Below are 19,360 nucleotides of genomic sequence, written 5' to 3' on the forward strand. Positions count from 1 at the left end.
GGGAGCATTCTGTTTTATTTGGACATGGCTTCAGTGATGGTCTACCAGGGAAGGGAATGCGGTCTAGATGACCTGTGGTTGGTCTGGTGGATGACACCAGTTTTAGGTCCTCAGCTGGAGAGAGAGGACAGAAGACGTCATGCATGGTATGTTTCTGGGGTATAGCTTTGAGTGAGTTAGAGTTAGATAATCGATCAGTGGGACAATGAGATAAAGACCTTCTGATGTCATCACCCCTCTTATCAAAGTACAGTAGGTGACGAAAGAGAGGAATGAGGGGAGTTGGAGGGGATTTAAGGACTTTAAAGAAAGAGCTTCCTTTGGATAGAGGTAGAGGACTGAAGTTAGTGCAATAAAAAGAGGACTTAGCAGTTCATTTAGACACAGAAGCATATTCAACATTTCAATGAAGTGAGACATTTATACCTAGTATCCAGAATTACATAATAGTACATTGAAATGCTGTATAAAAGAGCTGCTGTGGTCTCTTGTTGACAATGGACTGTGGGGTAAATTTGAGGGAAAAGAAGTGGATGGTTAAAGGTCAAGAGTGCCAGTGTGACAGAGAGAGAGAGAGAGAGAGAGAGAGAGAGAGAGAGAGAGAGAGAGAGAGAGAGTTAGAGGAGTTAGAGAGATTGGGGAGCAGAGGAGCAATAGCAGGCTTTCTGGTCTCTGTTCATCATGGATATCTTTCCCATAGGTCTGGTGCTGTGTTCTCTGCTATTCTCAGGTAATGAAATGGGTTTGGGATTGGACTAAAATGCACAAAGGTTTAGCAGATTAAGAATTAAACTAATTAACATTTTTCACAAATGTATTTTTGATTATGACTGCTTAGTAGTAGTTCATAGTTCTAGTCAATGTGCATGTGTCACTGATGATTGTGTGTTTTGTATCAGTTATTAAGACTATTTGAAAGGAAATAGTTTTTGTCTTACCACATATTAATATAATCAGCTATAACATAGCATTTTTCATTTGACTTCATTTTGTGCATTAACATTTTTGCTTAGTCATTAAATTCCCTATCCAGTTAAATCTGCGTATTTGCTTTTGTTGTTTGCTTTGTGGTATTTGTGTACACATTTTGTTCCCAGACCTGACTAAAGGTTCACAGAGTTTTGTTGTTCCCACGTGTAGCCTACGTGCATAAAAGCATGTTAGTGCCTGTGTGAGTGTAGCTGTGGCATGACATGGAGAAGTTAATCCGTTTTTTTAATTCCCATTTCTCTCCAATTCCATTGCCAATTCTAAATGTGTACTTCAGTCCCTGTCACTAGCATGACCAACCAGCAGAGGTCACTAATGCAACGACAAGGGCATAATCCCTCGCTGGTTTCCACTCACAAACACTGCAGCCAGTGTTCCTTGGATTAGAATGGCCCCCAGGGATTGAATCCGGGTTGGCAGGTGTTTTACCTCTATGCCAGTGGTTTCCAACCTTTTCAGGCCGCGACCCCCCAAAATGATCACATTTGAACTGGAGACCCCTCAAAATAATCATATTTGAACTGGGGACCCCCAAAAATAATCATAATGTGAACTGGAGACCTCCCACCCTGACATACACTTGGAATTGTAAGAGTTGAGGCATTACATTTAGTTTGACTTGGTGTGGGATAAACATTGTGAAAATAGCCAATCTACAAGGCAAGCCTTGCGACACGATTTGACAGTTTGGCCAATGTTTGACCAGTTTTTATTGTATAGTTTGTTGATTACTTTTGATGCAGTAATGGTCTTTTTTTTAATTTCATTTCATTTCTTATCTTTTTCTTTTTTGTAGGTATTAAAAAGGTCTTAAAAGTCCTTGAATTGTCACTTTACTCTCATGTGGGTATCCCCCAAAGTCATATGGGGAGCCCCCTGGGGGTCACGACCCACAGGTTGAGAACCACTGCTCTACGCCACAAAACATTTTTTGCTTTGGCCTATAGTTCTCATTAGACAGTTTAAAGGGCTAATATAATATGTCTGTGCATGGCCATATCATCTGTTGATAGGATTCTTTTAACCACTGTGTGTCTCACTGCAGCGGGTGCACAGGCTCCTGTCATCTTAGTGGAGCCCCGGGTGGCTGCAGTGCGTCAGGGGGAGTCTGCCAGCTTTAGGTGCACAGTGGTGAGTGGTGCCCGGCCTGTCCAGCTGGAATGGAAGAAGAACAACAGCCCTGCATTACCAGGTATGGTACGGTTCTGAGTTTGGTACCTTTTTGAAACCCCAATAGGAAAAGGGGAGTTTATGACATTGATTTTGTCATTGGTGTTGCCAAAAACGATCACACATTCCAATGGCACCTCAGACTCAGCAGTGAACTGTGGCTTCGAGCTTTTCACTCCACACCCGCTGTCAACACTGATCAAACCTATCCTCACCCACAGTCCACACAACACTTGTCCTTAGAACCCCCATTGAAAGTCCTGGGTTTATCTTTTGTCAACCGCTCACAATGACTCATTGGTCCCAAGCACAGTTTAATAAGATGGCTGACCCAATAAATTAATGAATACATGGCTGTACTTGTTTGTTTCTGCAGCCAATGCAAAGCTTGGACCTGATGGCTCTGTGCTGACAGTTGCCAACACCCGACCTCCTAACCACGGCCAGTACCGCTGTGTGGCATCTAACTCTGAAGGCCGTAGCTCTGGCACAGCCGTGCTGAATGTCAGATGTGAGTTTGACAATGCAAACATTGTGTTTCTGTAAACATGTCTGTGACTCTGTGTGTATGTCTTTATATATTTATAAGTAATTCTACAGTGCCTGAGACTCACCTGTGTTTAGTTTTATGTTCTTTACAACAAAATCTACTTAGTTCTCATCTAGTATGTCAGCATGCTCTCACATTCTGTGTGTGTGTGTGTGTGTGTGTGTGTGTGTGTGTGTGTGTGTGTGTGTGCGTGCGTGCGTGCGTGCGTACGTGCGTGCGTGCGTGCGTGCGTGTGTTCCCCCTCAGACTCTCCGAAGGTGCGTGTGACTCCATCGGGCCCCCTGCGGGTGAGGGTGGGTGAGGCGGTGTCTGTAGAATGCCGTGCCACTGGCCGGCCAAAGCCCACAGTGACTTGGAAGCGCCAGGGCTCCACCCTCCAGCTATTTACGGCAGTGACGGACGATGCAAACACCATACAGGTGAATGATAAACACAACCTTTAGCCCTGAGGAAGTTCTGCACTTCACCCATCACCATCAACATTGTGTCATTGTCGTCATCGATCTTTGTAGTCGTCGTCATCATCATCGTCATCATTATTTCCTCTTGTTCCCTAGTGGGATGCAATGCGTCCAGAGGACTCAGGGGTGTACGTTTGCCAGGGTGAGAGTAACGAGGGGATGACAGAGGTCAAAGTTCCGATCATTGTTGAGGGTGGACAGGGAGCACCTGTGGCTTCAGCGACCCCCCAGGAAGTGACTGCAGTGGAGGGACGTCCAGTTACTATGGAGTGTCATGCCAGTGGTAAGTCAGCGCTGTGTGTGTGTGTGTGTGTGTGTGTGTGTGTGTGTGTGTGTGTGTGTGTGTGTGTGTGTGTGTGTGTGTGTGTGTGTGTGTGTGTGTGTGTGTGTGTGTGTGTGTGTGTGTTTGAGACTGTGTGCGTAAATCTTTGCTCAGACTGGAGGAAAATCCCATTTGTTTCTCAAATACGATCCTTAGGACTGACTGTCCACACTGTTTACAAGTGATCACATTGGATTTGTATATTCAGACATCGTTGACCTATCTTCATTGGTTGCTGTAGTAACTATGTAACAACATAGTTATAAGAAATGCTTCACTTATACTCTAATACAAAGTATAATTCAGGCTTCAGGGTCCAAAGTGTCCAGACACATCTTTAGAAACCACTTAAAGATGGAGAGATGTGGTTCAAATCTGATGAGCCAAAAATCTGTTTCCATGTAGTTTGATTGCTGTTCAGACTTGATCAAACCAATCTGATTCCAATCTGGAAAAGCCAAAAAGTTTACAGTATAGATTGGGGTCCCAGATATTAAAACAATAAGATATAAAATGGGGGTCCTTGAAATGAAAAGGGTTGAGAATCAATGTGCTAAATGCTTCAGTATATCAGTGTTGCCCTCCCGTGTGATATGTTGTCACAGATTCCAGGCAACACCCCTGGTAGTGAAAAACAAAGCCTCTCCCCTACTCACTCTCTTCCTGACTTTCCCTCTCCGTTTCTTTCTTCCCCTGTAATCCTATCTTTCTCTCTTGAGGTTCTCCTCCTCCTACCATCACCTGGTCCAAACTACGGTCACCGTTGCCATGGAAGCACACCGTGGCGGGCGGCGTTCTGACCCTAACCAGTGTGGGCCGTCAGGACTCAGGACAGTATATCTGTAACGCCACCAACATGCACGGCTACAGCGAGGCTTACTCACAGATGGAGGTGGAGTGTGAGTTGAGAAAGCAGACAAACGCACACTGACATGAAGACTTTAGTTTTGTTAGTCATCGACTATGAGGGTAATTTGCTTGTGCTCTTTTCTTCTCATAGCCCCTCCCTATGCCACCTCCCTGCCCGACCAGGTAAAGCTGCGCCAGGGTGATGCCTTGCGCTTGCAGTGCCTTGCCCACGGCACTCATCCGATGACGTTTAACTGGAGCAGGATGGGTAGGGTGCCCATGTCCGCAGTGGCAGAGATCACAGAGAGTGGCGAGCTTCTGATAGCCCAAGTGAAGCTGACTGACAGCGGTACCTACAAGTGTGTGGCCTCCAACCACATTGACTCCAGTGAGGCACTGGCTAAAGTCACCGTAAAATGTGAGTGTGTGTTTGGAGTAAGACAAGGAATATCAATTCATCAGTCAATAGATAATTAAAGAATACTCTCTCTGTATGTCTCTCTCCATCTCTCTCTCTCTGTCTTTCTTTCTCCTCTCTCTCCCCCTCTCAATTTCTGTCCCCCCTCCTTTGCTTTGTGTTACAGCTTAAGCCAGCGTCCTGACACAGATCATCTTTCATCATTGACAATCGTTGTCAAACCCTCTGCAGTGCGCTTACCATACTAGACTACTACTACACAGTACACACACACAACAAGGGTAAATACCATGTAGAAAACCTTGAATCACAAAACGACAACAGAGACTGTTGTCGTTTCGTTTCAGAGACTTAGGGTTTTGTATGCTGTATGCATATAACTGTATATGTTTCAATTTCATATTTTTATATCGAATCAGAGCATGTCCCTGCTTCAAGTAGTGCTTCATACCTTCCCTCTGGAATATTTTACTTTGGAGCTCTGGGATGGCGTACATCTGTGTACCCCCCCACGCATTCCGCTGCATGGCTCTCATCCTCCCTTTGTCTCAACTGCCAAGAACCCACTGTTGCACATATGAACACAAAAAAGAAGGTCAGGGAACAGCGAAAACAAAGCTTTGACCATGTTTTAATTCTGCTATTATGTCATAAAATATGAATTGATTCCACCACTGCTTGATTGAGTTATTTGATGTGTGGTTCCTGGTATGAAATCTAATCTGTAGAATCATCCGTTAACTGTTGAAAAGGTTGTTTATGAAGCTTTTCTTTTTACCACTTGGTGGCAATATGTAGCCATAAGCTACACATAAGCCTGCATTCCAAAGAAGAGTGATTCAGTCTTGTCACACACCCTGTAGTGGCTAAAACCCTACGCACAGTAGAACTATTGTTTTCCAGTGTTCACGAGTTATGCCTAAGTTTAAAGAAGAAGAAAATACAGTTGTCTGATTAGGTCATATCAGCTCAGTCAGTAAATATGGACTGTAAACTCCTCCTGAACAGACAAAGTTCGTTTTTGGTCAGATGTACAGTATGTCACAGTGGAACTTCATTGGCCGAAGGCTGTGCTCTTTTTGGAAACCTGCAGATCTGACTAAATGTGATTTTAAATGAAAAGTCACATGTTTGTTTATTTGGAGATTGTAGAAGCAATACACAGGATTCTATCATATAGACCAGCAAGGAGTATACGTTGCTGGGATGTCAATCATGACTGTGAGCACAGTCACAAGTATCACATGATGGTATTATTCACATTGTCCTTGGCTTATACTTGTTGTATTTGACTGTGGCTTGTCCCTTGTAAAATAATTAGACCTCTTCTTTTCCTTATTCTATCTCTTTCACTGGGCTCTAAATCAGGGGTTCCAAAACCTTTTCAGCTCGAGGCCCAAAATAGAAATTTGGTGTCCTCCTGGGACCCAAACTTGCATAAACACATGAATTAATCACTTACGCCCTATTTCAAAAAGAGTGAGAAAAGCCGGTCTACAAGCTCGCAACGCATTGCATTGCTTTCTGAGATTGTAGATCGGCTAGGCTAAGGTGATAAGTGAAAAGTGATATTTGCTGTATAAGTGATATTTTTGGTTGAAACTATTTTTGAAAGTTAAAGCCCTATATTCTGATAGTAATCACTGCTATATAGTGATTGTTCAGTAACAGGTGGGGGGGGGGGGGGGGGATTTAGATTTTATTTCTGAAAATCATTAGATAAAACCTTTTGAAGAAAAAAAAGTAGGAAAGGTTATAAAAAGAAAAGGATATAAAGACAGGTCTGGGTCTAAATGTTCCTGTTGTCTTTTCATCCCTTCATCTTTACAGGCATCTTCAAAGTAGAGGAGGAAACTTCTGTTCTTTGTCATCTCTAACCACCCCCTCACTTCACAGGGGGGGGGGGGGGGTCAAGCTGGCAAGATTAACCATTTAAGCCGAGTTTATACTTTGTCGTATCACTGTGTCGCGCAGTGCAAATAGCCGATGTACAAGTTTACAACGCGTCACTATGCGATACATTGTGAGCTTGTGGATTGACTATTTTCAAACGTCTTTTAAAATGTTTTGCTATAATGACGTGCCCCCCAAAAACAGGAACACCAGTTTGAAAGTGGTTAAGACAGAAGTGAAAGACAAAAAAAATGTACAATGTCAATCCTGGAGGTGCAGGGCATAAAGTAGCTGAGTCACAAAATGTAAAACGTTACATAATGTTATTATTGACTTTCTTGACCTTGACCGTTGACCAACAAATTGCACCATACTATTGAGACAGAGATCTAATATACTGTATGTTTCATTGCCGACAGTGACATACAAATAGTCAGACAGACAGACAGACAGACAGACAGACAGACAGACAGACAGACAGACAGACAGACAGACAGACAGACAGACAGACAGACTGATAGCCTCATTACAGAGGGTTCACAGTCGCTTCATGGCTCAGCTAATAAAACATGAGAACAGAGAGACTAATTGAGCTATAAGAAAGAAATATTCAACTCTTGGAATGAAGAGACTAATGAGGAAGGAACAGAAAAAAAGAGATGAAATCAGTAACTGGAAAAAAGCTATGTTTCCCCATGTTCGTTGTATGCGCGTGCGTGTGCATGTGTGTGTGTGTGTGTGTGTGTGTGTGTGTGTGTGTGTGTGTGTGTGTGTGTGTGTGTGTGTGTGTGTGTGTGTGTGTGTGTGTGTGTGTGTGTGTGTGTGTGTGTGTCTGTGTGTGTGTGTGTGTGTGTGTGTGTGTGTGTGTGTGTGTGTGTGTGTGTTTCGGAAAGTAACATCTTGACATAGATGTATTTTCTGTAATGGACTCTGATGTAAACAGTGACGCTTCTCAGAGTGCAGTTGACAGAACAAGGATGTGGGGAAACACACACACACACACACACACACACACACACACACACACACACACACACACACACACACACACACACACACACACACACACACACACACACACACACACACACACACCAAACACTTCCTCACTGAATCACCCAAGCCTCACATTAGTTTATATTACTGTAGAACTACGCAAGAGTGCTATATTTACTCTGGACCAACATTGCTTATATTAGCCTTGAGAGTGGACTGTGGCCGTGTGCGCAAACACACGAGAAGGCATACGTTAGTAGTCTCCAGCACCATATAAAGAGAATGATAAAGGATTGCTATGGAGAGGTCAATGAGATGCTCTGTGATAATGAACTGGAGAACTAGGCCTTTCAGGAAGGAACCAATGAGGTGAGAGTTTCCCCAGGAAGTGAGGGGTGGAAGGGAGGTGCCTGTCAAGTCTGTTGCTATGGCTTCCACCTGTGGATTTGTGATAACGCAACAACAGTCACTACTTGGCAAAGAAAGAAAAGCAGAACGATGGGTTGATACTAGGGAACAGAGCTCCACTATTGTGTTGAATGCAGAGTCAGAATAGCTACCACTGAGCACAATATAACTTCACGTTGTCCCATATCTGATCTCACATTGTTTCCAATAAGTTTTACTTCTTCTTAACTGGTACAACAGGAAACCAATAACAATCTCCATTGCTTGGTGACATTAATCTCAAAGACATTTAAGCTCACTTGGACCCAAGCATGGATGCAAACAGTGAGGGCCAGACAGTAATCCTTCTGTGAACTCAAACTGAGGACAACTCATCTCCTAACAGGAAGTGGTATTCCCCCTGGGCTCTAGGAGGTCAAAGGTCACGAGTACAAGGGAATACAGGAAATATAGCTGATTCATAGTTGCCAATTCGTTTGAATCCTTTTACCACACTGTAAAATCACAGGTCCATTTTTACACTATCAGAGTTAAATTAACCCGAAAGGGTCCCACTTTACTTGAGCATGCAAATTCACACACATATTCGTAATAATGCTTATTTAATGATGAACTCATACATTAATTCACCATGAATTTATCACTCATCATTAATTCCTGGTCCTCATCATTAACTGATGGTGAACTTAACCAAGTGTAATGTATGATTTGTTAAGGATGTTATTCCACAGTTTCACTTCTATGCCCAGGATAAGTGCTCATAGGCGGGTAGGAGTAGCGAGGAGGGTTGGTCTCTGACCGTCAGTCTCAAAAATATAGAAAATCTAAATATACAGATTAAATTCATGATAGTGATATAAAAGGGGGCGAGGGGACAGGGAGTGAGACGTTTAAAACCCTGGGGGGGCGGCCATCATAGCCTGGCATGGCCAGACTAATATCACTGCGTATATATTTGTCTGGAATCTCTGTTAAACCCACCCCATATTTGCATACTGGGCCATAATAGGTGCCCCACAACTTCGGGGGCAGGGAAATCCAATCACAACCGAGCGGGGCCAGTCCAAATCTGCAGAGGGCTATTTTTTATTCTTTTTTTGCATTGGAAGATTTGTCTGGTTTCCAGGCTAAGGCCATCCGGGGAACGAATTTAGCTAAGCATCAAGGTTTCTTGGCAGTGTAGGATAACCCATAGGACCATGTGGCGATGCCACCCTTATATGTGTTTATTTTAAAATAAGGTCTGTTGACTTTGTTTGTTGAAGTTAGCCAGCTCATTTGTTGCACTAGACAGAGGCTTAATTGGTCCTAGTACACAGCTGGTGCACAGGCTGTGCACCAGAGGCTTAATTACCATGGAAATTGGAGTCACAGCTGCATCAAATTTTATGTTACCATAGTCCCATGACGCTATGTTTGTAGGGTGTCTCAAACCTTTTGGATAAAACAGGTACCTAAATAAGGAACATTCTAACTAGGTACCAGGTGAGAGGAAGCTTCCTTGGTAATTAGACACAGCTTGAATGGGAAGGACATTCTATTTTACTAGCTCTTAACAGATTGTATTGTATATGTTGTCTTTTGAAGGTCCATATGCAGATAGGATTACACCACAACTTACAAGAAATATGCTCATGGGAAGTGCATGAGGCAAATGATGACGGGACATGACGTAACTTGTTTGTGTAACAGCAGCTACAAAGCCACTGAACCTTCCCCCTCAAAAGGTGCCATTTATTGGTAAAGTTTGTGGCGAGTGTGCTTTTATGCATGCATCTGTAGTGCTTCAAAGTGTAAGGCCTTGCAGGGAGTCATGGTGGCTTGCTCGAAATGGGCCCAGCATTAACAAGATCTCCTAAATCTCCTAAATGCTGGGCCATTAATGTGAGCTAGACCTCTATTAGGTTACGTATTCTGAAACTCAGTCATGCCCTATTCGCACAGGACTAGTATTACCAGGGGACCTCTGGTAATTTGTACTAATTATGAAGGACGTTGGTGATTTTAATCCTGTGTGAATACGGCGCACAAAACAAAGATTTTTTTGGGGGGGCTTAATACATGAGTTCCCCACATAATACTAATCCTGTGTGAATGGTACTGTATATGAATTTACAGCAATAGATATCTGCTCTCTATGGGTTATCATGTTTCCTCTTTTCGGAAAAAAACAACACATAATATAACATAGACTAATAACTGTTAGTCTATGTTATAGCCAATAATTAGCTATCAAGAGTAAGATATTCTGTTTGTGAACAAAGCTGCACAAATCACAATTCAGTGTTCATTGGCAAACAGGCCGCTTGTGGGCGTGTCTATTGGGGTGACGGTCATCATCTCCTTTGGCCAAAATAAATGTGTGCTATGACTGAAAGAACAACATTGTGTATACAAGTGGCAGAAATTACTTTTCTCATTTGGGTGGCTTAGCCTGGTAAACCATCCCGGTCCCGTGAATTCACACTATCATGTGTTTTCTGCAGATCGGTCTGGCCCCAAGCACTGTTTTTTTTGACACATGATAATGTGAATTCACACGACCTGGATGGTTTACCAGGCTATGGGTGGCTGGCATCTCCCTTAGGGAGGGATAGGGCAAGAATCTCAGTCACCCGCAATAGACTCTTAGAAAAGAGCTGCTCCTTTACATGGAAAGAAGGCATTTGACTTGGTTCAGGCATCTATACGGTTGTCTCCTGGGCGCCTCCTTATAGGGAGGTTATCCGTGCACGCGCAACTGGAAAGAGACCACGGAGCAGATCAAGGACCAAATGGGGGGATAATAGGGATATCTCCATGGTGGCCTTCTGGAACGCCATGGTTAGTATGCCCCAGTCAGAAGTAACTAATGTTGATTCTGCTGGAGCTGTTACCTCTGCGACCCAATTCCGGATAGAAGATAGATGGCCTTTCTAAATACTTGATATGCAAAATGATATAGTCATATTAATATTAACCTCTCACTCCCCCCATGTCAATGTAGCACCATGGGTATTCTTGAGCAGCTTAAGACTTCCCTTTGTTCTTTGTTCACCCTATTCCCGCAATATTAACAGTCTATTTTTTGTCATCTGATACTGCCTTTGTACCAGTGGTAGAAGACTACTAAGTACATTTACTTAAGTACTGTACTTCAGTACAATGTTGATGTACTTTTACTTTACTGGAGTATTTCCAATTTGTTATACTTTTAATTTTACTATATATCTCAGAGTCAAATATTGTACTTTTTACTCCACTACAATTATTAGACAATTATTAGTTACTAGTTACTTTGTAGATTTGGATTATTATTACAAAACAATACATTAACCACTTCAGCCCTAATTAAACTTGTCTATTTGAAGATAGCCGATCTACAAGCTCACAACGTGTCGCATCGTAGATCTGCTATTTTCAAAGCATTTTTATACATTAAGGTAACTTGTGAAATGGGACATTCTGCATAATGAGTACTTTTACTTTCAGTACTTAAGTATATTTTGATGGGAGTACTTTTGTACTTTTACTCAAGCAAATTTTGAATACCGGACTTTTATTTGTAACAAAGTATTTCTACATTAGGGTATTTCTACTTTTACTTAAGTACAAAGTGTGAGTACTTCTTTCACCACTGCTTTGTACAGTTCTGGTACACTCTGAGTATGGGTCGACAGAACACTCTCAGCCTTGCTGCGAAGGTCTGTGGACAGTCTGTGGTCTGTGGTCTTCTGGACTATCATGTGTAGCCTATGTTGTCGGGCACTGAGCCAAAAAGAACCTGACAGTATGTATATAATAATAGTTGAGCAATGAGTAAGCCTTTTATGAAAGAGAAACCTAGCCTTCAATAGTATCATGCGTCAGTAATTCACCACTTGTGAGTCACGTGTGGGTTAGAATGCATAAAAAAATACTAAAATATTTCTTCTAGTAATTTCAGTGTGTCTTACATTGCTTTACTTTTCATCATACCAGAAGTATATGTTGACTATAATAATAAGGTATAACCACACCATATGTAAACCTATAAATCATATTTCTGGATTTCTGGCCTTTTTTGTATTTTGTTGACATTTCCTGAGAACACACACGCACACACGCACACGCACACGCACGCACGCGCACGCACACGCACACATTCTCACACATAACATAGATACACACACGCTTTCACGTCACACATATACAGTACTTGCTTGTTCGATACAGTCTGTGTGGGTGGTTGCATACTGTAAATGCAAACACGTCTTGTCCTCACACTTAAGGATGAAACTTTAGTAGCCTTTTAGAGACATAAATGTCAACCATCACCAGATCAACCACAAACAGAAGATGGTGTGTTTGCCAAGCTTCCTGACAGTGTGTCGCAGTCCTTAATTTATGTCATGACAAACCACTTGAGGCACAGAAAAAAAAAACTTTGAGGGTAACTTCTGGTTATAAATACGCACTATAAAAGCAGAAGCGGAAAGAAAAGGAGGTGCACAAGCAGACTGATCACAAGCCAGTGGTCGTGAAAGGCAGCTGAACAGACACAGAGAGAGGGTTGTCGAAAAATAGTGTGCCGATGTCAATGGCAAGAAGGTACGGGAGGAAAGAGTAGAATTTGCAAAAGGTAAAGAGGTAAAAGGAAGAAAGACTGTCTAAGTCCAGGGTCAAGCAGTAAGACGCCAAAACACCAAATACTTCTTCTGCAGCATGCATAATTTACCTCCCTGCCACAGAAAAAGGGTTTGAAAGAGTTACCAAAAGAGTTATGCTCAGTTGGTGGGGAGAAGAGAGGAGAAAAAAAGTGGACGGAAGAGAGAAAAAGTTAATCTCTTCTGTCTTCATTCATCCATCATCAAAATAGTCTCTGTCATCATCTTCTCTGTAAAACTGCCCAGAAATCTTCTTTAAAAGATTACCCAGAATTCCACCGTTGGTGACTGGAAACCCCATGAGGACCTCTCTCCCAGACTAGTGCCTGGCTCGAGTGTATAAGCACGTGTCTCTGGGCACAAATAGGAACTGCAATTTGACCTGTAACTGTGTCATTATGGTCCATTTACTCACTCACCGGCTCCATATGGAAAGTTCCTCTGTGTGTGTCTGTGTGTGTGTGTGTGTGTGTGTGTGTGTGTGTGTGTGTGTGTGTGTGTGTGTGCGCGCGCTCGCGTGCGTGCGTGCGTGCGTGCATGAGTGTGTGTGTGTGTGTGTGTGTGTGTGTGTGTGTGTGTGTGTGTGTGTGTGCATGCGCGTGCGCGTGTGCGTGTGCGTGTGCGTGTGTGTGTGTGCGTGCGTGCGTGAGTGAGTGAGTGAGTGAGTGAGTGAGTGAGTGAGTGAGTGAGTGAGCGAGCGAGCGAGTGAGTGAGCGATGTAAAGCATTTGAAACAGTATAATTATCCTCTATTCCTTCAATCTTTCCATACAGAAAGCACTTGTGTTTGTGTGTTGTTGTCTGTCTCAACGACTGTCTCTATGTGAGTGAGGGTCAGCATGTACAGTCCTGTAACTATCAGTGTCTACAACTCTATGATTATAATGTGTTTCCCCTTCAGTGTTTCCATATGGAAAGGTCCTGTGTGTGTGTGTGTGTGTGTGTGTGTGTGCGTGCGTGTGTGTGTGTGTGTGTGTGTGTGTGTGTGTGTGTGTGTGTGTGTGTGTGTGTGTGTGTGTGTGTGTGTGTGTGTGTGTGTGAGCGCACGTGCACATGTGTGTGTGTGCGTGTGTGGGTGGTGTATAGCTACTTGTGGGTGTGTCATTTGCTATTTAATAAATAAAACACAGTGGTGTGTACTAGGAAATGTGTATTTTGGAGAAACATGTGTGTGATATACATGATATCCACATATTGATCATATCGTTCTATCATTTGGAGAAAAACTATTTTGAAATATAGGTCTGTAATTGAAATAAATGTCAATGTTCTGTCTACAGTATATGGTCCCATCAGAAGCCAACTATTGGATTGTTTTTCCTCTTTCCTAAATACTGATTTGAATTTATTGAAGATAGCAACTATCCTGAACTAAAGCCGTGTAAACTCCAGATCCACACAATACAATTTAGCAGCGTGACATTTACTGTCCTTTTTTTTTGCTGTATACTCTAAGTCAACTTCCGTTCAGTTAAAGCTACAAAGTAAGTGGCACAAACACCCTACACGCCCTCCATATGCACACACACACACGCACGCACGCACGCACGCACGCACGAACGCACGCACGCACGCACGCACGCACGCACGCACGCACACACACACACACACACACACACACACACACACGACACACACGACACACACACGACACACACACGCACAGGAAATGTCAAGGCATACTGATGTCTTCTGTGCTTTTTTGGTGGTTTACACAAACACATGCTTATGCAAGCATTATACTGTTGTTCATTCTTCTCACACACCCACCCACACACACCACTGATACCTGCTTAAGATTTACAAAATCTGTGAGGACAATGATAAACAGGTAAACATACTGATTCTTCTAGAACAATAGAAGGCCCCAAGAAAGTTTGTTTTTTGTTTGGTTTTGTTTGACTGCACCAGATGAAAATGGGATTTTTCTAAATATGAATGATATCCGCTTCAAACGTGAACATTCTCAAATCTATTTATTTTGTCTTTGTGTATGTTTGCTTGCATTCTTGAATGTGTGTGTGTGTGTGTGTGTGTGTGTGTGTGTGTGTGTGTGTGTGTGTGTGTGTGTGTGTGTGTGTGTGTGTGTGTGTGTGTGTGTGTGTGTGTGTGTGTGTGTGTGTGTGTGTGTGTGTGTGTCTAGTCGTACCTGCTTGTGGCCGTTCATATTAATAATTCACAATCCATAGATGAGTTTCATCATGCTTCATTGCATGCATTGCGTTATTCTTGTGACGCAGTGGCTTTTTGGGACGAAGAGATTGTTCCTCCTTTGAGCCGCTGAGCCTACCACTGTAACCTCATCCACGTCTTGTGATCTGACCTCATTAACACACACACACACACACACACACACACACACACACACACACACACACACACACACACACACACACACACACACACACACACACACACACACACACACACACACACAACACACAGACAGGCACACGTATGCATGCAACGGAATAGCATTATTGACCTTTTTCATCTCCATACCCACAGTATATCCTAACTAACATTACAGTGTCTTAATGTGTTTATGTATGTTCCTACTTAATTTTTCCATTTTCAGACAAATCATTCACGACAGCATGTTCAGTCTTACAATATATATTACATCGTGACTACTAATTGAAGCCGAGGCCGAATTGGGCCAAATCGCATGGATGAGCCCTGACAGCTAATTGAAGCCAATGGACGCCGAATCCAAATTGGCCCGAATCGCATGGATGAGCCCTGAAAGCACATGGTTGGTGCTACAGACTCCAAATTTCGCACACAGATAGCTCAGACCTTTGCCTACGATCTTAGCTAGGCCTCGACCCGACCCGATACACAGTTTTTCGGATCCGGCACGAAAGGTTTGGAATCTCCGTATGCGGAGATGACTGACATCGGGCTGTTCCGGAGCAAGCGCTGACTCATTGTGACATCACTTCATAAAAGGCATCACATACACTAGATGAGTCAACAAAAAATCTCTGAGTGTGGCATAAACTATAGTCTTTCTTCCTCTCACTCCGAGGTGACAGATGAAAGTATATAAGCCGGCTTCTAAGCTAAGTCCAGCACTCTTGACAGACCTCTGCATATAGTCTATAAGCAGCTCTCAAAAAAATGAGTACTCCAGAAAAGCTACCAAAGCTAAACCCCGGTGAAGGAGAAATAATTCGTAACAACTTGGTACTTCTAAATTATCAGTGCAAGTTCATGGAAAGCCGGAAGGAATTGCAGGAGCAGGCCTTCAAGACATCGACTCAAGTCCTTCTTTATATACAAAAACTGGAGCAGGAAAAAAGAAAAATGAACCAAAGAATTACAAAACTCGATTGGGATGCGAAATGGAAAGCTAATAAGGCTGTTGCTGGGGATCAGATGGGACAGTCAACATCTGCTGGCCAGACAGGAGGAGCAGACGGAGGAGGAGACAGTGTTCCTGGGGAGCAGATGGAACAGTCAACATCTGGTGGGAAGACAGGAGGAGCAGACAGAGGAGGAGACAGTTTTTTTTATGAGATCGGTGATGAAGAATTAATTAACTGTGCTGCTTTTACTGAAGAAAACAAGGATCAGTCAAGATCTGAGTTGGATGAGGTGCAGACGGGGGAGACAAACATAAGACAAGCTAAATCAACAGCACAAGACCAACAAAAAACAAGTTCTCCAAAAAAACTCAAGCTGAACTCTCCCGCTACAAAAAAGAAAAGAGCAACAAAGCGTGGGACTGGGATGATGACTTGAATGATGCAGATTTATGCAGGCTGCATATTCTGCTTAAAGAAGAAACAAACAAAAAGCGACAGAGATATATGCCATATATGGGCATAAAAGGACACATACAAACAGATACATAGATCCCCATATATGGGCATGAAAGGGAAACAGACAGACAGATCCAGAGATCTCCATAATAAAGTCAAAACGGGTCCAATGACAACAGGTATAATGGGGTTTGCATTAAAGGGGGAACCGGCACTGTGTCTGCAACACAGTCGAAGGCACAGACAGATACAGAGATCTCCATTATGGGCATAAAGGGACACAGACAACCAGATACAGTTGTCTTTCCACCACAACACTTGGTTAAGGATCTGAATACTCTGATTTCTTACACCTTTCCTGACCTGCAAAATGGATGTATCAACAAAGACAACCTTCTCAAAGGCATGAATGGACACAGACAGACACAGAGATCTCCATATACGGGCATAAAAGGGACACACCCAGACACATACAGAGATGTCCATATATCACAGACACAGATAGCTCCATATATGGGCATAAATGCACACACAGATGGGCATAAATGGACACAGGCAAACAGATGGCCAAAACGGGTCCTATGACAACAGGTATAATGGGGTTTGATTTAAAGGGTGGAGCGTTCATTCCCTATTTACATCGTTCCTGTGTAGGCCGGTCCCCGACTAGACCCTCGGCCACCCGAAGGGCTAGACCCTCGGCCGCCCGAAGGGCGGCCGAGCTTCTAGTTATACTAATCTACCAATGGCAACACGAGTTTGAGTGCATTCGTAGATACACGTATGGTGTGAGAATCTGCTTTGATTTCAAAGTTCACTGGTGTTGACGTCATAGTATACTGGTAATTTATTTACGAATTATAATTTATTGGATCTTTTGAAATGCATTCAAATGAACGTTCATCCCATGTATAAACAGGATTATAGCCTGTTTTGTTACAAGTAGATGCGTGTTGAATACTCCTCAAGAGTAACAAAGAAGCCACAGCCATCCAGGACTGGACTGGGACCGAAATTCTAAGTTTTGGCCCAGACCGGCCCTCCACAACCAACTCTACCGACTCGCCCTGTTGCGGCACATACAAACACACAAGCCCTTAATACCACCACCGTTTTTATGAACAATATCCTTCATATTCTGGAGCCTTGAGTAAAATAAATGATAACTAGTACTACACACAGCAACTCCACAACTTCACAACCCATAAATAAACTAAACTCCAAAATGTAAATTTTTCAGGAAATAAACAAAACAAAACAAAAAGTGGAGTTAGGAGGTTTTGTTCATCATTGATAAGAACAGCTGAATGGACCTCCAAGCTCACAATGAGGTTGCGGTCAAAAGGGGGTGGAGCCTGGAGTCAGCAAAACCAGCTAACTCCACCTCCCTTTGGTGGAGTTAGCTGGTTTAGCAGAAAGTTTGAGGATCCAATGGAGTTAGCTGGTTTAGCAGAAAGTTTGAGGATCCAATGGAGTTAGCTGGTTTTGTCAGAAGCGCTTTTTAATGCTTTTCATTGGTTCAATATTTTTTTTTACCAACACACAGACGTAAAGGGTGTTCAATGGCCCTGATTTATGGGGGAAAAATGCAAAAGCGGACAGCAACGATATGATAGTTAGCCTGCAGTACTCACTAACAAGGGGAGTGTGTTGCTCTTATATAATGGGCTGGACTGGGCAAATCATTCCGCCCAAGCTCTCTGAATTTCCAAATTCAGGGAGAGCATCCCGGGTGCTTTTCAGTGCTCTCTGAGCATATTTCCAAATTCACAAAATGTGTAATGGGGCCATGCACTGCCTGGTCACCCGAGGCCACCCCCTAGACACACCACTGTCACACACACACACACACACACACACACACACACACACACACACACACACACACACACACACACACACACACACACACACACACACACACACACACACACACACACACACACACAGTTAAGTACAAACATAGGACATACAGATGTATAATAATGTAAATAAGTGGATTAAAGGAAACCTTTCAAAGTTTAAGTTTAAATACTGATTTGCATTTATTGAAGATAGCAACTATCCTGAACTAAAGCTGTGTAAACTCCAGATCCACACAATACAATTTAGCAGCGTGACCTTTACTGTCATTTTCTTTTCTTTTTTTACTGTATAGCCTACTTTAAGTCAACTTCCGTGCCGTTAAAGCTACAAAGTAAGTGACACTTTGCAAAAAACACCCACAAACACCCTACACGCGAGACACACACACACAGGAAATGTCAAGGCATGCTGATTTCAAAGTTTAGGTCAAGACACAAGCCTAAGTCGGGTTATGTTTTGAATTGAGAGTCAAGAGTACTTGTGTTGGCGCTTGGATGGCGCAGTGGTAAAAGTAAACACCACGGAGGTTGTGGGTGCTGGGGCGGCACCTGTCAGCAGGGAGTGTTGGGCGGGAGGAGTAGGACGAAGGACTTACGTCCTCCCGGTGAGGGCTCCTCACTGGCAGGTGAGTCAGTGGGATATAACAGCAGTGACACAGAAATGTGTTTGGGGAGGATTAATTGGCACAAAGACTAAATTGCGGAGAAAAAGGGGGTAAAACATTATTGGCTACTCTAGATGAAAAAAAAAAGAGTGTTTGTGTTGTTATTGCAAGAAAACCAGTTTTGAAGAAGGTTAAAAACTTTTAAATACATAAAGATAACTAGTGCTTAGCATTCACCCACCAAATAGTAGAAGAAGTAAACGGTCCTGTGTCCTGCACCAGAACTGATAAACCCAGGAGATAGAAGGTTGAGAGAGAGTTGTTGCAGCACACTAACAGTTGATGATGCGCCATGTCAAGTGAACCAGAGAAAGAGACAAATGCATCACGCATGAACATGACATGAGGAGACACAGGCCTGCGCACACACCTGCAGTACATA

General features: G+C 43.0%; 1 protein-coding gene and 1 long non-coding RNA gene across 2 annotated transcripts; one reads left to right on the plus strand and one right to left on the minus strand.

Moving 5' to 3' along the window:
- On the minus strand, positions 1-14,967 carry LOC311056983. The gene is made up of 3 exons (XR_014601935.1): positions 14,831-14,967; positions 2,031-2,145; positions 1-114 (listed from the first exon to the last, which is right to left on the minus strand). It is a non-coding gene; the product is annotated as an uncharacterized lncRNA (long non-coding RNA).
- On the plus strand, positions 2,503-4,931 carry sid4 (secreted immunoglobulin domain 4; the record flags this gene model as incomplete). Its single annotated transcript, XM_084085400.1, has 6 exons — positions 2,503-2,671; positions 2,957-3,129; positions 3,268-3,454; positions 4,213-4,392; positions 4,494-4,760; positions 4,927-4,931. The coding sequence occupies 6 exons, from the start codon at positions 2,503-2,505 to the stop codon at positions 4,929-4,931; spliced, it is 981 nt and encodes a 326-aa protein (XP_083941526.1).
- Positions 14,968-19,360: the final 4,393 nt, after the last annotated feature.

The sequence above is a fragment of the Gymnoscopelus microlampas genome (genome assembly GCF_963454915.1).
Source record: "Gymnoscopelus microlampas genome assembly, chromosome: 2".
NCBI classification, from domain to species: domain Eukaryota; kingdom Metazoa; phylum Chordata; class Actinopteri; order Myctophiformes; family Myctophidae; genus Gymnoscopelus; species Gymnoscopelus microlampas.